Below are 20,123 nucleotides of genomic sequence, written 5' to 3' on the forward strand. Positions count from 1 at the left end.
CATTCAACGATCCGCTTTCGCCCTTCTCGTTCTCTGTCACCACCGTGCTTTTTCCACCATATGCGTATGAAAACAAAGGCACTGCAAATGCGCGTTTTACCCATATTCTATCGCGATATTTCATTCTCTTACCGTTGCCCAACATTAAACCAGTATTACTGTGAACGGTATGATATAGGGCTGTGCGATATGACAAAAATCTCATATAAGACATTTATCGTCCTGACAACGATATAAATCACAAAAATGTAATATTTTCTGTAAATTCTGTGAATCTCGGGCAACTCGACTTGCGTTTAGTTTTTCCAGCTGGGCGTCCTTTACCTGGATTCCAGTGTTTTAAGTGATGCATGAAACTAGGGCTGCTCGATTATGGCAAAAATGACAATCACGATTATTTTCACTGAAATTGAGATCTCGATTATTTGACGATATTTATTTAACAATGTATTGAATAATGACTTTAAAGATTGTCAAAAATAATATAAAATAGTGCAAATACTGATAACAGTGCAAATGTTTGCAATATAAAACATAAATGAAAAATGTAAACATCTATGTTTAGTGAACTTTGCAGTGTTGCTCTGTGGTGCAGCTACTACACCGTAGCAAAGTTTACACACTGTGTCTACTTGATCCACGTCTGACTCCGTGAACCCATAATGTTTCCACACCACTGAAGTTTTTTTTTTTTTACCTCTTTTCAACCAACGGCAGTCACTCTCCTCTCCAAATAACTTCTGCTTAGCTTTCCGAGCTTCCCTCGGGTCCTCTTAATTGTTGTGACGCGTGTTCGAAATGCAGAGCGGTGCGCTCGATTTGCCACAACGGAGAGTAAAGCACGAGGGAGGTGCTAATAATCGGCTCAGTCATTTTTAATGATCGTTGAAAGCCCAGATCGTAATCGAGATTAAAATTCGATTAATTGAGCAGCCCTACATGAAACTATACATTTTTAGACACAAGTTGTAACGGCCACCATTTTCTCTCAAAGTTTGAGTCTAAGGTTAATTTTTTAGCACTTGATGGCTTTTTTTTTTTGCTGCTTCTCATCCGTAAACTCTCTGCATACTCTTTCATGTGATTCACTTTATTTTGAAAAGTCTCAACAGGATCCTGAGCTTTATTGTGAAAGGTTTACGTGGAAAACAAACAAGCGGACAGCGGAGCCACGCGATGGTTTTACCGTCATTGTTGCTAACGAAAACCGGTAAAAACAGGCACTTGTCTGCCCATAGTGTATAAGAGAAAGAGAGAACTTTAAGAAGTTAATATAGCCACTAAGGTGACCGTCAAAACGATGAAAAATATTGCTGTAAACAGTTTATTTTACGACATCACAAAACAAACGATAGCATAATAGGAAACGATAGACGTTTTTATATCGTCATCTGATATATCGTTATATCAAACGGCCCTAGTATGATATGGCCCAGCCCTAATGCCTAATGATCACTATCCTATGATCTATAGTGCCTCTTTATTTTATCTTAACCTTAGAGCTCCCAAGTTTGAGAATGAAGGATTTGTGCTTCCCTTCCCTTCCCTTCTTTTTTATTTTTTTTATTTTTATTTTTTAAATAGGAGAGGTGATTATCCAACTTCTTATCTTCTGAAAATTTGGTCAAAAATTACATGTGCAACATTACAGATGCAGTGGCTTGCTGTGCTGGAGTTTGGGCCCTGCTCATGTGTCTCTTGTTTACATATTTACACAAACCAGTTGCCACACACTGATAGATTATGACTTTATATAAGAGACTGCATTATCTTTTTTCTTCTACACACACGATGAAATATCGCCTTAGCCCCAAAGTGTCTTTTGATGATCTGACACTAAAATGCCTCTGCATTATGCAGTTCAGATGGCAAAGTTGATCAAGCCAACTTATCACCACATGTTGGCTCCAGACAGATGGTTTCTTTCTGCAAAAGCAGTTTATTAGCCACATGATTTTATTCAGCTCTGAGACTGCCACCACCCACACGTCATCTCCGCTCAGCCCACTGATGTGTCATCATGTTCTTAAGCAAGAATCTGTGGTGGAATGCCGCTCATTGTGATGCACCGGGGTCTGTCACTAAGGTGTGATTGATTGATCAATAATAAATGTCTATCCTGTGAGGCTTTCATACTGACAGAAAATTTGTTCATACAGCTATCAGTGTGCTTTTTTTTTGTTTTGCTTTTTTTGTCCATGTTGTTACTGATGAGAGTAGTAAGTGGTGATTAGCTGGACATTATGGACAATGCTGGGCATCCTCTGCACACGGCCATAAACAACCGGAGGAGTCTGTTCAGTGACAGGTTGCTTAATATATATACTGCATAATATAACGATTTCACTCAGCAATTGTGTCTTTACTTGGTGTCCAACAAGAGGTTTCACTCTTGTGCCAGCCCTCAGAGACTCATAGAGGAAGACATAGAGATCATATCAGTTTCCTCTAAGCATTACTGCTCTGACTGACTGCTCTGTTGCCCTATATTGTTACCATGTCCTTTCCTTGTTTAATAGTCCATGCAGGGAATGACCACAGACAACAGTACTGCTGCCAGCTTCTCGCTTCCTCTGCTTCCTCTCCCTCCCCGCTTCCTCTCCTACTTTTTTTTTTTTCCTTTCTTTCTTTCCTCACTCAACTGTCACCATGCTCAGGTCGCCCAGGCCTCAGCAGCAGAGTTGAACTTGGTCCGGGCAGCCTGCCTGCTCCCATTTGGGCCACAAATCAGGCTGAAGTCAGCACACACACACAGATACACTCAAACTGTAGGCCCTTTCCCTGCCCACACGTGACAGCCTGCCGCTCTGAGGCCCTGCCACATGCCGCTACTCACAAGCTTGGCACTGTATCCTCTCTTCAGTTCATTTGATGGATAGTCAGATACAGTTATAAAGACCAGTTGGGCCTTGTATTTGCTTTTGGCAGCTGAGGTTTTGTAGTATTTCATGATTTCAGAGGTTGCTTATAGCTGTAAGTAAAAGCTAGGTCACTGTAAAATGTTAACTATAGATGTTATCTAGGTCTGTGAGCATTGTACCTACAGAGCCTGCCTGTGTCACTGGGGGATGTGCGATGAGAAAAGACAGAAGACAGCCTGTCTTTAAAGCGTGAGCTCTAATTATCCCCCTGAAAGCTGTAGAGATCAAGCAAGCAGGGGTGAAAGAGCAAGGGAGGAAAGTTTATCTAAAACATTATTTATTTTTATTTTTATTTTTAGAAAAACATCAACACTGGCTTAGAATTGGGTTTAGATGTGTGACATGTACGCCCCCTCCCTCCCAAAACAAAAAACACGATCAGCTGATCAGAATCACAATCAGCTGACGGCCATAAAAATGTTTAGACAACTGAAAGACTTGTTGAAGGCATTTAATTGTACGTACAGAAGGTAATTACTTTATATTCATTATAATTCAGAAATAATTTTATATGGACAGTTGTCTTGAATACCTTTTTTTTTTTTTTTTTTTTTTTTTTTTTTTTTTAACCTGATATAAAATACACATTTTGTGTTGTTGCTGATGAAGCTATATTGGCCTTTTTTAAAATTCAGACACTGCACACTGATTGGAGGGGGGGATTTGACTCAAATAAGGTTAAAAGTTAAATGTTTTGAAAAAGTGCAGGTGTATTTACAAGTGTAAAATTGATCATCACTTTTTTTGTGCTTCATGTCCTACTTTTTTTAAGACCCTCTTTGTCCTCGGCTGTCTATCTTTCCACTACATCACAGTAATTTCCCGTCACAAATAGACCCAGATGCTCATAAAATGATGGCCCACTATGATAGATGGTACATTGCTGTTAATTCACTGTCTGGAAAATCTGTGGTGTCACTGGGTTCATTGCCTATTGATTTTCTGAAGAAGGAAAAAAACAAAAAAAAACCAACGTGCTTTTGTTAGATGATACGGCACCATTAAACTTATTTTCTTTTTGTTTGCATTATGTTGCTCTAATAAATCAGATGCATGCGAGCGTCTTGTCTGGAAGAGTGGCTGTATTTGGGGTATAGAATTATCTTCTCACTTCCTCTTGTGCGAACTTAATAAAAACTGTATCGACCGAGCAACGGGAATACCGCATGCTGTAATAGCAAACTGGGGAATTACTCAAAAGTATAGCCTGTGTGTGTCTCTGTGTGTGTCATAAAATGCAGAAAGTCCCTGCACCCCTGACTGGTGTTTAAAATTTGAGTAGATGGAGAACATTGCTTTTATGTTCACATCAAAGTGTAATTGTAGTGTTATGACAGTTTTTGGTTTCGGTCCTCCTGTTCCTATAAATGTTTTCCCTTATCCACTTCTGCTGGTCTAAACTGCCATGGAGTTACCACTGTCCCGTTATTGACCTTCATGAAGGGCTGAACATCACTGGCATGTTAAGTGATCATGTGAAGGGGCTGTTAGTCGTGTTCCCTCGACAACACACACACAGACATTATTGTCCCTCTGCAGGCATTGTCACCAACTTCTGCTTATACAGCCAACCTGCTGAGTGAAAGCGGTGTATATTGATCCATGGCGACACGCTGCTGTAGTGCGAGAGTGTGTGTGTGAGTGAGAGAGAGAGATAGAGATCGTCCGGGCTTCTCTTAGCTCCAGATCAATACTGTCCTGCTGTCCCCTAGGAGGCTTGATGAGAGCCCAGAGAAAGCGAGAACAACCTTGACTCAGTCTTCCATGGCATCGCATTAAATGAAATGCTACCAACAAGCTCTCTGGTGATTAGCAAGCTTCACATAATGCATGAGCAAAATTAAAAGTAACACTTTCTCTGTTTCTGTAAAGCAGTAGTGAACAGGAAATACAGTCATGTAAGAAGTCTGGAGGCAAGACGGAAGACATGGTTTGCACTTGATGTGTGTGCTTGGCTGCAGATGGTCATATAGAGCCATTTCATGTAATAATTTATATAACTTCCATTGCTAAGTGCTGCTGTAATTTTGAGTAATTGTTATGTTACTCTGTTATTTGTCAAAGCACATTTGCTTTTGTATAATTTGCCCTGTTGTTAATACCATATTATACCAAATTTCCCCTTGTGGGACAATTAAAGGATTATTCTATTCTATGCTGCTTTTTATAGCTTCTTTTTAATGTTTAGATTATTTGAGTGATTTAAAAAATACAGGTAGTAGGTCCTGCGTTTTTATATCTTAAAATTTGAATGTGCAGTGAAGTGTTTCATCTACAGATTTACCCACTCGGAACGTTTTCTTTTCATATGGTAAAGAGGCCTATGATATATTTGAATGGTGGAGGGATAATTTGCTTTAGAGTTTAAACTTGGACGGTGTGAATGGTATGTATGCGTACTGTGTACTAAAGAGAAGGGGACAGCAGCACAGCTTAATGGGCTGTCACATCCCTCAGTGCACACCTCAACACACTGACCCACTTTGGCTCTCTGACTTTGGCGCATCTGCGGCATGCTTTTCAAACGCATCAAGCCCCACTTCTGCTAGGCAGAGCAGAAAGCACATGTCTGTACTGAGCATGTAGACCGTGACGAAGAAGAGGTACTGCAGTTTTTATCATAAAGCACAGCGGAGGAGAAAAAGACTTGTTTTCAAATGACTGTGCGCTTCAGAGGAAATGCTTCCATTATTGTTTGCTTGCTAACAAGACCTCCCTTAGAGAGAGAGAGAGAGAGACACACACACACACACACACACACTTAATGTTTAATAGTGAGAACAGATTGAGAACCGATGCTCGGCCTGCAGGACTGTTGGGTGTCAAAGAAAAGGCCTTTAGTTCTTTAGACGGAGACTGGCAGGGTTGGCTCAGTGTTTCTGTTAACACTAAATGCTACACAAGTCTCGTGTGATCCTTTATTCAGTCTCACAGCTTGTGACCTTTCCTCGATCACACAGATCCGTGTTGGTCCTGCACATACCCATTGTGCTCATTTCCAACTCCCTCTTTTTATTCTTGGACTTCACTGGAGTAGCTTTACATGATTGTTCTAAAGAACCTTTTTTTGTTTTGTTTTTTTAAATTTAAATCTTACCTTGAGTGCCCCCCCCCCCCAGTTTATCCATCGTCTGAAACAAGCCTTTTTAGCCCTGTTCCTAGTCAACTCTCTGCATGGAGTATTTTAATGCCAGGTGTTTACTGTTTCCATGATGCTGGGCCATCTGGGATGCACTGCTACAGATTTGTCATGTAAGATGTTTTGTGTAAGACACCCGTCTAGAGCAGTTCCATGGGTGTATGGGTACTGTAACAGAGTTACAGCCACCCCATGTATATATCATATTTTCACCAGATTAAGACGTGGAACTTTCCGTGCTTCTAACGAATGAATGACTAAAATAATCTGATTATCAATAGTTGATAAATTTTCGCCTCTCACTCCACTCCCACAAACTATCACGTGCAGCGCAAACCCTCAGATTTATTTATCTTAGTGTATGTTTGCATTTCTTACTAATCAGTGCTTCCAGCTTGAATATATAATGCTGCCATAAAATAAGGTTGAGGTGAGGATTAAAAGGACAGGAGATGAGCAGTTTAAGCAGGACCTAGGACATGTCCAATGGAGGTCATGGAAGACCTGTTTTCATGGCTGCTGGAGGTAGGAATGTAAAAGGTCAGTGCACGATGTGGAATGCGTCGTCACATGCACAGATACGCTGGCACGTGCATGACGACAACACACACAAAAACACTCGCTAATACGCATTATGCCCTTCAGTACTGAGGCAGCCTGGGCCTTTTGTGTGTGAACTGCAGTATGTGAATGTCAGAAGGTAGTCTGGAATTCAGTGAATACAAGGAGGGAGAGGCAGCCAATTCACAGAGCGAAGTCTGATTGAACGCCACTTGCTATGCAGTCTTATGAGTCACATTTAGCTTAACGACACGTCCTCTTCTGCAAGCTCCAACACGAGTAGTTCTACTTTCTGTCACTCTTCCTCTTCTTATTCCAGTCGTGCCCTCTGCAAGGTTTATACTTGTGATGTTGAGACGTCGGCCCGTCTTGTTCCCCACACACACCTGTGCCTTATTAGTGCGCACATGTTTTTCTGCCAGCTGACATTATAAACATTCCCTGGGCTTGAACCTCAGAAAGCCCAGCATTATGACACGCCTATGTGGAGTTATGTCATCAAACACAGCACATTTCAGCTCAGCTGACTGTCAGGTGTGTCAGACACAAGGACATTTAAATCAGGAGCACCAGCTAGTTGGGATTGGATAGGGTAAGGCAATGAGTCAGATGTGATTGTTAATAGCGGGAGGTGTGGATATCGGAAGAAGCTGTAAAACTAGATGTAAACTAGCTAGGATGGTTATGGTTAAGGAGTTCTAACAGGACAAAATGAGTGACAGCAGATGAGCAGAAACCTGCTGTTATCAGAGGCTGTTTACACTGCTCTGGGTTGATAACACTTTGACTATAACACGCCGAGGACAGATGTGAGAGCTTGTTAAAGCTGTGTACACAGATGCTATTTCTGTCCTCCTAGCACAGAGATGTTTGTATGTATTTATTTATTTTTTATATTTAACGAGCTGTGTGACGCAGGGGGGAAAAACGAAACCCAAGTGAGGCAAACGTTCATTGTCTTATTTATTTGATTTTATGTATTTATTTGGGGTCATGTCTTTATAGGCTTATCTTAGCCAAAGTTTGAAGTTTATTTTGGATTATGGAGATCTTAATGTAGTGTTTGGGAAAGGTAACAAACAGAAATACTGACTATCGTTATAACCTGGAGGGAATAGGAGATATACCATGCTCCAGTCTAGCTCAAGCTTTTATTGCTTATCGTAGTGAGACACCTACTGGCTGATGTGAGTTATGGAAAGAGTCTGGAGGCACAGAGGGAGACAGGATTTCCACTGTGTGGGTTTTTACTCGTGTTCAGAACAATCATGGTGCATTTTGTTCTTTTCCCCCTTATTTCTTTTGTTCCTGTCTTTCACACACAGACAGCAGAGACCAGCCTTGGAGAACGATAAAACTCGATAGACAGACGAAAACAGAACAACAGCCCAACTTCACTTAAAGCATTATGTACATCTGACACCCATCTGGTAAGTGTGGCTTTTTTTTTTCTTCTTTAAAGAATGTCTAGCTTTTTACGTTGCCTGAGGATCAATTTAATTTTTTATTTTATTAAGTCTATGAAAAAATAGATTGATGCTTAACCTCACAAGTGATATTTTTAATAAATGTCTAATTTGAACCTAGATAAAAGGGCAACACACACATCGGTATTGGGCCAGGAAATAAGATAATTACAGATGTAGTATTTTTATATACAGCAGAGTCAGACTTGTAAACACAGGCCAGCTATTGCTTCCTGTAGGGTTATGCACTTTGTCAAACAATGTGAGGATAGTTTACATGATATGCCGGCGTTTGCTGGTATATCTGTCTTGTCTTGTCTTGTCTCGGCAGAACTGTATAAGGAAGTTAATGGAACAGGCCACTTGATGAAAAGACAAACAAGTAGGCAGTCAGGCGCTCACACACCTGCAGGCCTCTGCTGGCCTTCGGTATTCTGAGCAGCTCCTTATTTTTTATTATTGCTTCTCAGTGTGCTTTTGGCTAATAATGGTCTCCAAGGTGTTTTCAGTGCTGAGCAGACAAGAATATTAAATTGTGGTAGAATATTAATAATATATCACTCAGTGATGTACGAGGATTAGATTGTCTCCAGTTTAATATTTACAGTTCATATTATTATTATTATTATTATTATTATTATTATTATTATTATTATTAAACGCTTGAATAACCCCTTTGTGTGTGCGTGCGTACACACACACACACACACACACACACACACACACACACACACACACACACACACACACACACACACACGTTTACATAGTTATATGTAGGTTGAAAATAAAAGCGTAGAATGGTTTTAAGACTTTAGAACAATGTGTAGATAAAACAACAGCAAAGACAAATGTTTGGTAGCAAATCTGGCCTGGATGGAAGCCAGTGAATTGGTCGGGTAAGCTGTTTACACTTACGGACCACAAGCCCCTTTCACAGAAGATCTTTTCCTAATGCTCACCTTAAGCTCCTTCTGTCCCGTCTTTCCTCAAGCATAGTAAAGGCAGACTATAAATGTGCACATCCATATGGTGTGCACAGGCATTCTGGACCGATAGCTGAACCTCACAACCGTTTAACCAGCATTTCTTTACATCATAACTAATTTCGAGAGGGTACATTTTTCCTTGTAGTTGCGACAGTATGTCTAAATCAACCCATTTCAACCAGTAGATGGCGCTCTGTTCGCAAGATGAGCAGTTTGAATGCTGCTATTAATGATCAGGATATCGTGCGCAATTTGCTCACTGTCATATATTTTGTATATGTTTTCTGTCAGAGGGCCGGGCGGGCTTTGCTGTAGCTGAGGATGATGAATGGTCTCCTGCATTAGAGCTAGATGGTGTGGGAATGATGGACCTCCCTAATGGCCAATCCAGTATCTCCACCAGTGCTGCCACAGTCTCTGAGGTAAGGCCTCATCCACGTCAGTGTTTTAAAATGCAGCCTGTGTATAGCTTAACTATGAAAGGTTTTCGTGTATAATTATTAGATATTAGTATTAGTCAGCTGACATATTAAATAATAACATTTTAATATATTATGTTTAGTTTTTCTTGGTGTTCATTTTACAAATCTCAAAACCTTACCAACATCACCACTCTTTTTCATTTGGTAATCCAATTCTCAGAAGCCCAGCCATCAGTTTGTGTGTGTGTTTCTGTGTGTGTGACTTCCAGAAGAGCAGCAGCTCAGAATCTCTTAGTGATAAGGCATCATCAGAGCTGAAGAAGAGTTTTGACGCAGTTGTGTTCGATGTGCTGAAGGTCACTCCTGAGGAATATGCAGTAAGTGAATTTTCTGCGTTTCTGTTACAGTCTCTTCTTTTCTGATTAACCTGCATAAATGAGGGGTTATAAATGTGCATATAAGCAAAAATCCGATGTGCTGACTTAAGACGGGAGGAGATGGGGTGATGGAGGGGGAAATGGGGTCAGAGTTTGCATCAGTAATAATTGATGATGTCTGGCAGTGGCAAGCAGCTGCTGACAGTTCCCACAGCTGCCTCTGCCCCATTTTCAGTGACTTTTCAGTGTCATCTTTGGAAAAATAATAATACTAGTAAAAAAAGAAACTCAGAACAATGTCACATTTTTGTCGAACTAGCTTTACCTTACAGGATATTCACATGAAAAGAACATAATCTTTTGAACGTCTGCAAGCTTTTTTAAATACGTGTGCTTGTCTTGTTGTGTCCCATTCCACCACAAGAGGTCACTCTTGGTCTTATTTAATCAATCCCTGTTATATTAATGTCTTTCAAGGTGGTGTCAGGTAAGTAAAGGAGTCTTAGGAGTAATGGGTTGTGCATTATCACAAGCCCAATTTAAAAAAACAAAACAAGGAAAATCAGCATTTCAGTTGTTGAATTGTTATTACATAAACCTTCTTTATGACAACATGGAACTTAGAGGAATTGTGACAAACGTTAGTTTGTGTAAATATTTCAATTTGACCAAAGTATATCTAACAGGTGCCTTTTTGCTCTCCTTCAGGGCCAGATTACACTCATGGATGCTCCTGTGTTCAAAGCCATCCAGCCAGAGGTGAGCAGTTAATGTGGAGAGGAAAAACGATGTTAACGGAATGACAATTATTTAAACTGAGTGGGAGGACTCAAGGGAGCTTTTTGCTTTACTGATGAGCAACTTTCAGTCCTTTGGGGCATTTGAAATCTTTAAAAACGTTTTCACATATATATTGTTGAAAATGTAAGACTGCACTCTCTGTCAGCAATTTAATTTAAGCAAATTTGTGGCATTGTGCATGTTAGCTAACTTGGGTTAAGCGTCAGGTTTACTTGGCTTTTATAACTTCAGAAGACACTTGAGTACCTTGTTCAACAAATGAACTTGTGCCCTTTGTTGATTATAATAAATAACTTCATCTTAGACTTAAGCATTGCCATATTTAGTTTCTGACATTCACTTAGTTTAGAATAGCAATTTGAAAAAAGGTGCATCAAAACTAGCAGTGGCCATTTAAGTGAAACGTGAAGACAGTAGACGGGTTTCTAAGAGGGGCGTAGCAGCTGGATCAGTTGTATTCAAAGCCAACCAAAACGAGTACACAAATACAACACGAATGTGCTAATTTTATTCACTGAAAGATAGAAATATTACTTCATCACAGATAGAGCTCAGTGAGTTAAAACCCTGTAGTAGTAACCAGTATTTCTAGTGGATGACTGGAAAAAAGTAGTCTACTAACAAATCCAAGAGATTTGTGCCATGAACTGAAGGGTGTGTGTAAAGAGATGACTGAGATAAAGAAAAAGACCTGTGATAAAAAGGCTAGTCATAATATTCGAATTTGTCGATATTTTTTGCCTAATTTGGAGTCGGACACTTGGCCAGTGTGCAGTCAGTGTATTCCAAGGAGCAGCGGTATTCCTGTCATCAGTCATGCTCCTGCCTCTGGTTTGCATTTTCATGTTGTTTGGGGTCACTGGCCCGTTGCAATATCAGTCCCTCTCTACAAAAACAGATCCAGGGAGTGCTGATTGTCATGGGCTTTCCTCCACAGATGCCTGACCACAAACTTGTTGAAATTTTATGGAGCACTTAAACTCAGACTGCCAAGTGCTTTGGGTCATGGTCAGATCATGCTGGGATAACATGGGTTATTAGGTTTTGTGCAAACTTGAATCCATCTAAGTTCAAGTGCAAACTGTCATCAAGGAGAAGGGGACAGAGCAAATCTGAACTCGGTGTGCATTTTTAGAAACATTTTAAAGCTTGTTATTTGTCATGATAAACCGATTAATAAATTAAAAATGAACATAGGAAATTACGGTGGTGGCCAAGGTAACTTCTTTGTACATACGAAGTTTCTCCATTGGTGCCCCCAGACTTTTAAACCACATTATACATTAGGAATTCCCCCTTGCCATGTTTTTCCTTTTCCCTTTCATACATAGGGTACATGTGGTTTATGTCTAACTGTCATGTTTTGCAATAGTAAGCCACTGTGATCACAGCTCCCACGCTTTGTCATATGTCAGTTATGCGAAAAAAGGCCATCTGTATCTCGCGTATTCTTGCACACCTTTTCTGTTGTGAACGTTAGACCTCATGATTTGCCCCTGTTGGCTGTCAGGCCCTTTCCTGACCGACATGGATAACCTATGTTTAAGGTTGACCGCAGTGATCTTATAAAAACTGCATACAGACCACAAGCACATTGTAGCGTGGCTTAGTCTGACTCCTGCTGTGGCATATGTGCAACATTTGCATTTCTAACAGCTCATAACCTTTCTGGCCTGATATCAAGCCACGTTTTAATGAATTAGGCTTCATATAGTACAACATGCCCTTTTGCGTCTTGCAAATAGTTTGTGTTTGAGCAGTGGAAAAAGGGAAAAGAACAGACGGAAGTTCCTTAGTAGAAGCAGGCTTTGTCTGTCGTGTTTGGTTTGTTGTGAAGTACCTTGCAGACTGACGTGAAGTGGGAACGAAGGGAAAGTGAACTAGAGGCATTTGGAAAGGAGCCACTGCCCTGATTGAAGAGGCGTGCTGAGAGGGTGATGAATGCCGTAGTGTACCATATGTAGAGTGACCCAGCAGGATCTTGGCAGGTGGTAGAGTGGACTGGTAAGGCTTTTTATGCTCTCACTGTGCTTTTGTTTCAGGAAACTTGCTGAAAAAAAAAAAGTACATGTCCATGCTTGAACAGAACTGAGAGTTTCCAGTGCTGTCAACCTTCTTTCCCTCCTCACAGACACATGATGGAGGAAAAAAACCAAGCGTGTGTGTTCAGGCACTCCTGCCAGTTCGCTCTGTTCACTGGCCAAATAGGAAACTGTTAAATTACTTTTTTTTTTTTTTCTTAAGTTGTGTAATCTTGCCTTTTTTTTTCTTTTCTTTTTCTCCCCCAAACCTACGCTCCTCAAAAAAATTAAAGGAAAAGTTTTTAATCGATGTATAGCATGAACTCGATTAAACATCTGGGATATCGATCTGGTCAGTTAAGTAGCAGAGGGGGTTGTTAATCTGTTTCAACTGTTTTAGTGTTAATGAAATTAACAGCAGGTCCACTAGACACAACACCCAAAAAAGGAATGCCTTTACGGGTGGCGGCCACTATCATTTTTTTCCTTTCTCATCTGTTCTGAGTGTTGACTAGTTTTGCATTTGGCTAAAGTCAGTGTCGCGAGGCGCTCAGGTACTCCAGCTCCCCAGGACGGCACATCAATATTCGGTTTATCGCCAGAAGGTTTGCCGTGTCTCCTGGCATGGTCTCAAGAGCATGGAGAGAGGCAGTTACTCTAGGAGAGCTGGACAGGGCTGTAGAAGGTCAAAACCCATCAGTGGGACGGTTTCTGCCCCTTTGTTCAATGGGGAACAGGATGAGCTCTATAAAATGACCTCTAGCAGGGCACTAGCATGTTGTACGTGCCCGTCTGCACTAATTGCTGGATCTCATCTGCCCTTTAAACTTAAATTTCCTTTTTATGGAACAGGACAGAGTTGCAAAGAGCCAAATTTGGCGAGAGATGACTCAATACTCTGTGCCAGTGCATGACGGCTTAATGACCTATGCCACAATTCCAGTACTTTGGAGTAAAGGTTCTACCTGAAATGTCTCAGGATGTAGAAAACGGCTGTTTACATTCTGGTTCGTAACCACAGACCCAGCTCTCTTATCTCATCATCTGTCATCACAAGTGATTCTCAGTGGGTCAGGTTGACCCAGCCTTCCCTTTAACTCGATGTTTTCTCCTTGGGCAAGTTCAATGGAAATGTGCACTTGGTGGTGATTGTGTTCCAGGGAGAGAACTAAACCTAGCGGAAGCATCTGAAGTCGTATCGATGTGCAGAAGGAAATTACTTTAAATGGTGCATTTAAAGCAAAATGCTTTGATTTAATTTTTTTTTAAATGTAATTTCCTATAGATGTCTTTATGGCAGTTTTTACATTAGATAATCCAAGCTTGTCCAATAGCAGTTTCATGGTTGAGCTGCTCTGTTCTTCCAGTCCTGCACTTAATTAACTAATAACTTCCCTAACTAAATTAAATTGGCTGAAATGACCATAAAGTAGCTGTGACTTGACCTTTTGGTGTTTGTGTTCTAGCTTTTTTGCTTTCCTCTCTCCATAAACACATCATAACTGTCTTAACATAATAATGTGAGAGCTGGTGTGAGACAGTAGGCCACAGAGAGAAACTTGCATGCATACATGACACACAAGCAGATATTCTGGCATGACCTTGCAATATTTGCCCCAGACAATATTATAGTAGAACAGAGCTTCTCAGTAATTTGTGTATCTTGGTCATGACGTAAAGAGAGAGCCTGAGAGGTCTAGCCAAGTTATCTGGATGAAGAAGAAAAGATAAGTCTGTCACAATAGCTATAAAAGATTACACGGGACCCGTGGATATATACAGCAAAAATGGTGTGGAGAGATGCTATAATGTCTGGCCAGCCACTTTGAACAGGAAACATAGTTTATTCTATTTATCTTTTGATTGGAAAAGCAGCGTGAGCGTTAGGTTTAAGAGATCAGAGTATAACATGTCTGTCCTTCACAGCAAACACAGAATGTAAACACATCTGCTTCTTATGATGCGTAAGTGACAGCTCATAAACCTCTGCCAGACCTGAGGGTTGTTGTAATTTACTTCCACTACGTAATGGACCCTCATCAATGCAGTACACAGAGAAATTAACAGAGCTTGAGAGCATTGTCAGTGTCTTTGTGCTCAGTTTGGAGCACAGGTATAAATAATGGAAACACCAGAAGATATTTATTTTTTTTCAATGGTAAAATAATCTATACTGCAGACCAGACTGAGCTACAACCCCCAAATGAATTTCTGTTATGTTCCTTGGCTGTTGGTTTGCCATTAAAGTGACAAGATGGATCACAGAGAGAGCGGGAGGAATGGATGTGGGGGTCTTGTTGCAAATCTTTTTCTCTCATTTGAACTTACAAAGTATTGACTACTAATGGATTTTAGCATTGGCTGGTGTTTATTGTTTGAACTGGAATGTATAGCTGCTTGCTATAGTATGGTTGATCAGCTGACAAAAGGGGGAAAAGTAAAATAAAAAAAAAAAAGGTAAATTATAGATGAATTTAGGTGAAATAAAGTGACAGTGGCTGACTTTTTCACCCTTCGTTTTCTCAGTTTTTCAGTCCCAGCAGGGTATTTCTAATTTCATAATCAGATCTCCAGCTGGATATTATGAAATAAAAGCTGCGGGGGAAAAGTAGTTGAGTGATGCAGAGCGGATTGAGAGGCAGAGGGTTGCCTTTTTGTTTTTAACACACAGTCATGACAACAGCCAAGTACGTAATTTTGTGGCTTTGGCTGGCAGGTTTTGCTCCAATTCTCAGGGAACTATCAGATTGCATTTTACGTACCGCTGAAAAGTATGTCAGATCCTCACGTCTGAGAACCCAGAGCAGAAATCCTCAGAACAGGCTGACTTGTAGTTGGACGCAAGTTATGTTTGTCTTTCTCAGGCCTATCTTGGCTTAGTCTCTTCCAGCCCTGGATGCCAGATAAAGTAACATTTTCTAAAACGTTTCCCCCCCTTTTGCTGTCCATACAATTACAACTATAAGAGAAGCATCACGTAAAAGTTTCTGTAGGTCCCTGTAGATCTGCACAGTAATGTAATGTAGAGATTAAACTTTTATTGCTGCACAACAAACGCCGGGGGAAATCTTTTTTACACTGCAGCCTGTCAGCATGATGATCTGGACATGTTGATCACAATGAAAGCTGGAGAAAATAATGCTTTGGTAGTAGAGACAGAAGAACCACATGGACAAATTTTCCATTGTCAGAGATGATTTAGTCCAGTTTTACTGCAATATGGTCTTAATTATATTTGATTTTTGTGTAAGCATATATCATCTTTGACAAATACAGTTTGATGTCTTCTTTATAGCAACACGGCTTCTTCTGGTTTGAGTATAATAAAGCATAAAATGCGTGTACTGAATTACATAAATGTACTTTTAGAAAAGTAATTCTTTCCACGGTGTGTGCATAGCCAGGTAATGGGGGCTGCTGCTGCTGGCTTGAGTTCCTGCCAAGTCTATAGTTCATGACTGTCTGAGATGAATGTATTTTTTTATTTTTTTGTCTTAAGACAACAGAAACAAAATAGCAAATCAATAGATTCTAAACTCTCGATCGGCGCACAGACAACCAGAGTCCAGTATCGGCCCTCCTGTCACTTAAACTCTTATCTCTACAGTCTCCTCTCTGCTTTTATCAAGCTTCATTTCAGTTTCACTGCCTCCCCTTTCTCATGTTACTTCTCTTTCCGTTCTGTTTCTCATCTTCATCAGCTCTTCCTTTCTTGGCCTGTGGGCTTTAACTGTTTCCTTGCATCTCGACACAGGTTTCCAGTAGATAAAAGAATTTTAAAAAAGGAAGTGCTGTGATAGCTCACGCGAGCTCATCGCGAATGGTGGCCAAGCAGCAGCTTATCGTTTTATTTAGCTTTTGCTAAACAAACCAAGTCAAACTTTGGTGATTATGAAGATGTATATGGTCCGTTTTTTAAGAAGTTTTAAGATTGTTGTGGCTGATGATGGTGTCTCATTTATTTTAATGTCTTTGGTTGATGATACCCTTTAAACCACCTCGGCTATTGTTTGTCACTTGTAGGTCGTATAATCAATCGTTCAGCCAGAGGTGACTTCAGATTTCTTTAACAGCTCTTAGTTTAAGTGTACAGACCCAACAATGTAAATGTATCTGGCTCCTATCAGCCCCACGGGACTGCTCTTTAATGAAAATGCTGCTCAGCCAGACCAGCGTGTGGAAACGACAGGCTGTCTGTGGTTTGGCGTAGCAGACGTTTTTTTTTCTTCTTTCTTTTACTGCACTCTTTTACTGCAGAATTTTAAACCCTCTCCTTACCAGAGCTGCTTTGTGAAAGCCCTTCTCCAAACACTCAACTGTTGTCAGAGTTTGTGGTGCCTTAGTGTGAAATGAGGCTATAAAGGACCTAGGAAAAATAAAGGGAATAAAATCCTAATGGCCTAATGGTCTCACATGAGGAAACTGGACTTAAATGATTTCAAACACGGATGGGTGGTTAAATTAGAAGACTGGCCCAGGTGGTTTAGTGATGAAGGTTTTGTACAAGTTGTTTAAATTTTGTCGCCTTCCCGAGTGACGACAAAACACCAACGTCTGTCTGTATGCCCCCTTTTCAGGTGTTCAGCCTACCTGGGTGGGCAAGTGGTGGTTTGAGCACACTAGCGCTACCACTTCCTAACTGTGTGTTTGTTTTAGGAGTCATCACCAAAGTTATGTGGAAGTGAAGGAGAGAAAAATGATTGGCATTATGTCAGGACACAAGGAAGCAATTATTTGAAAAGGACTGATGTAAAATAAACAATTAGGGCACTATTTTAGCTGTATCCTGTGACGGGGACGGCACAGTTAAACACACCGGAGTCCCCGCGTGGTCTAATAAAACCTTGTGGGAAGATGCTGTGTTAGGGTTTCTGCAGTGTTTTATTTTACAGCCTCACTGCTGTGCCTGCATCTTTGCTCCATTGCACTCCTTTTTCCTTTACTTGTATCCTCATCCTGACTCAGGCAAAATGGATCCCAAGCATCACCTCGCCCACGCACGAGTGTCTGCTTTTAACATCTGTATTTGATATGTTGTATCTTTGCTCCCACCGGCGGATTCAGCTTGGAGACTCACCGTTGAACGAGCACAGCTTCTCTTTAGAAGTAGACACGGTGATACGGTCCAGTTCAGGGAGCTGCGAGCAGTTGGGTGGAGATTGCTACTTCCAGACAGTCTGACTGCCTCACAGGGGGTATTGTGTGGGGGAGCAGCAGTCTCTTTCAGCTGCTTATATTGTAGCCTAACTCAGCCATGCTGGCAGGGATTAGCAGGAGAGCTTGCACAACATTTTTCCTACTGTTATGTCAGTGTCCCTGGATTGTGGACAGCCTGCAGGGGCCATACGAGGTCCCGGGTTCCTGTTGCAGTGCAGTGTGTGGTCTCCAGCTTTACCTAATCGCTGAGGACATCAGCAGAAAGCCACACTCACTCTGGCCTGGTATTCAGAAAGAAATTGGTCTTTTAGGAGGGGATTTTCTTTGTTTACCTTCCAAAAATCACTTTTTTTCCCTTTCAATAACATGTACCCTAATTATTTTCCAAAGCAGCTGAAGCTGCTGCTCCTCTTTGTGCTGAAGTGATTAATTGAGAATGTTTTGACAGAAAATCAGTGAGCAGGCATTTCAGTTGCCCACATTAAAATGATCCACGATGACAAAAGCCATTCCAGTGCTAATTACATCCTCTTACATGTGTGTCAGTACTTTTACATTTTAGTGTCTTTATGTTTTTAAGCTCAGCAAAATACATTGCTTGTGCTTATTTAAATCCTCAGTGTGCAACAATTGCACCTTTGCACCAAAATGTCTTAATTTAAATTGTTACCATTGTTCTGTGCTTTGGTTTTGCCACGGCACAACTGCCATCAGTTGGTTGAAGTGAGCATCAGATTTATTTTTAATGACACAAAAAGAGGAAAAATGACTAGAAAAACAATGATTAGAAGCTAACACTTAAGTTTTTTCTGTTTTGCTACTTTGTTTTTTTTGTCTGGTCTTGACTGTCTTTGCACCCCTTTACGAAGAATCCTTTTAAGTCTTTGATAATATTCATCTGGATTGAGAGGCACACATTTTGCATCAGTTTAAAGAAAAGTTGACGTTATTCATTTTACACTCATTTGTTGTCAAAGGCAATTGTTTACAACATGCTGTCCTCGTTCTTCACTGAATCCTTGAATGCTTGTTGCTAATACCTTCCTTGAGGTGTTGTTTGTCTGTTATCGAAAGCGGTGAGTTTAGAACATGGATAAGCTTACCAGCAGGTAATTTGTATCCATCAATTTATTGTTCAGGAGACTAATTATTTTTGAAGATCCTCGTCTAGATGAAAACGTGTATCAGTGGAAAGCGCAGACTTTACTGATGAAGAACATGTTGTTTTGGGCAGCAGTTCATTAATCTGTCCGAACCTTTGCCTCGATCTTGTCTTCAGCGGTTTTCCCGTTCTCATCTGTGTTTTTCTCCTCTTACGTTGTGCTCCCTACCTCTGGTACTCTCCCCACAGTGTGACCCTGACTAGACTGTTAAATACATCAAATAAAATGCTGGCGTATGCAAAAAAAGATCTGTGACTCGCTACATAATCTTTATTTCCCCGATTCTGTGATTTCAGGAGCTGTCAAGTTGTGGCTGGAACAAGAAGGAGAAGCACAGCTCTGCTCCAAATGTTGTGGCCTTTACCTGCAGGTTCAACCAGGTGAGACGGGGATCACCATTTACACTTATTGCCCTTTTATTTCAAATCATTCTAAAGCCTCAACAGAGAAAGAAGGAAAAAAGGATGAGAAACAGTCCTGCTCTAAGTTTATAGATTTATGTGTCTTGGCTATCCAGGAATGGAGGGAATAAAGTTCTTCTTTCCACCGCATCCCCTGCTTTCATTCTTCCATGTACCAAATCATCAACTTTGCTTTCCCAGAGGTGGTTGTTTTAAACTGTTTGTCATGGCAGCTCTTTATAGTCCCTTATGTCACCTCCCTGCTATTGACAGAGTTATATATATCATAAATGGTCCCCAGGTGATGCTGCTTTGAGGAAAAGTAGCTTTTGTTTTTTTTTCCCCCTTCATTTTTTCTTGTCCTTGGTTTTTCCTTCTTTCTGGCATTCATGGGGTTTTGCATGTGTGCTTGTAGGAGTGCGTCTGGCTTGATCCCTCAGTGCCCCGTGACATCATCAAACAGGAAGTTGTTGGTAATGCTTCAAGGGGTAGCGGTGCCCTTTAATCCACTTCCAGTGTTTCTGCCAAATTCCTCTGGGACCCTCTTTACTGCCCTCCAGTACTAATATGAGATTATCTAACTGGAATGCGTTGCTGTGGAAACTTCTCCATGTATAGCACACCCCAAACAGGGATTCAAGATGTTAGCTGAACACACACAGCTGCCGGCAGCCAAGGAAAATGAGCTTTTTGGATAATGGAACC

The 20,123-nt window shown here is 40.8% G+C and overlaps 1 protein-coding gene across 3 annotated transcripts in view; it reads left to right on the top strand.

The window, feature by feature from the left end:
• The window catches only part of ralgps2 (Ral GEF with PH domain and SH3 binding motif 2), a 73,702-nt gene that overhangs the window by 15,265 nt on the left and 38,314 nt on the right, over positions 1 to 20,123 (top strand). For 2 of the 3 annotated variants that reach the window (XM_085266501.1, XM_085266503.1), the window contains exons 2-7: positions 7,947 to 8,051; positions 8,419 to 8,469; positions 9,368 to 9,498; positions 9,768 to 9,875; positions 10,584 to 10,634; positions 19,314 to 19,397. In XM_085266501.1, coding sequence (XP_085122627.1) covers positions 8,454 to 8,469; positions 9,368 to 9,498; positions 9,768 to 9,875; positions 10,584 to 10,634; positions 19,314 to 19,397 — 390 coding nt within the window. In that variant the 5' untranslated portion in view covers positions 7,947 to 8,051; positions 8,419 to 8,453. The remainder of the gene's footprint in view (positions 1 to 7,946; positions 8,052 to 8,418; positions 8,470 to 9,367; positions 9,499 to 9,767; positions 9,876 to 10,583; positions 10,635 to 19,313; positions 19,398 to 20,123) is intronic. The other variant, XM_085266504.1, reaches the window with a different exon arrangement.

Source organism: Mchenga conophoros, linkage group LG23 (assembly GCF_057382185.1).
Source record: "Mchenga conophoros isolate Kocher_MC1m ecotype Shallow Benthic linkage group LG23, M_conophoros_male_GT1.1, whole genome shotgun sequence".
NCBI lineage: Eukaryota > Metazoa > Chordata > Actinopteri > Cichliformes > Cichlidae > Mchenga > Mchenga conophoros.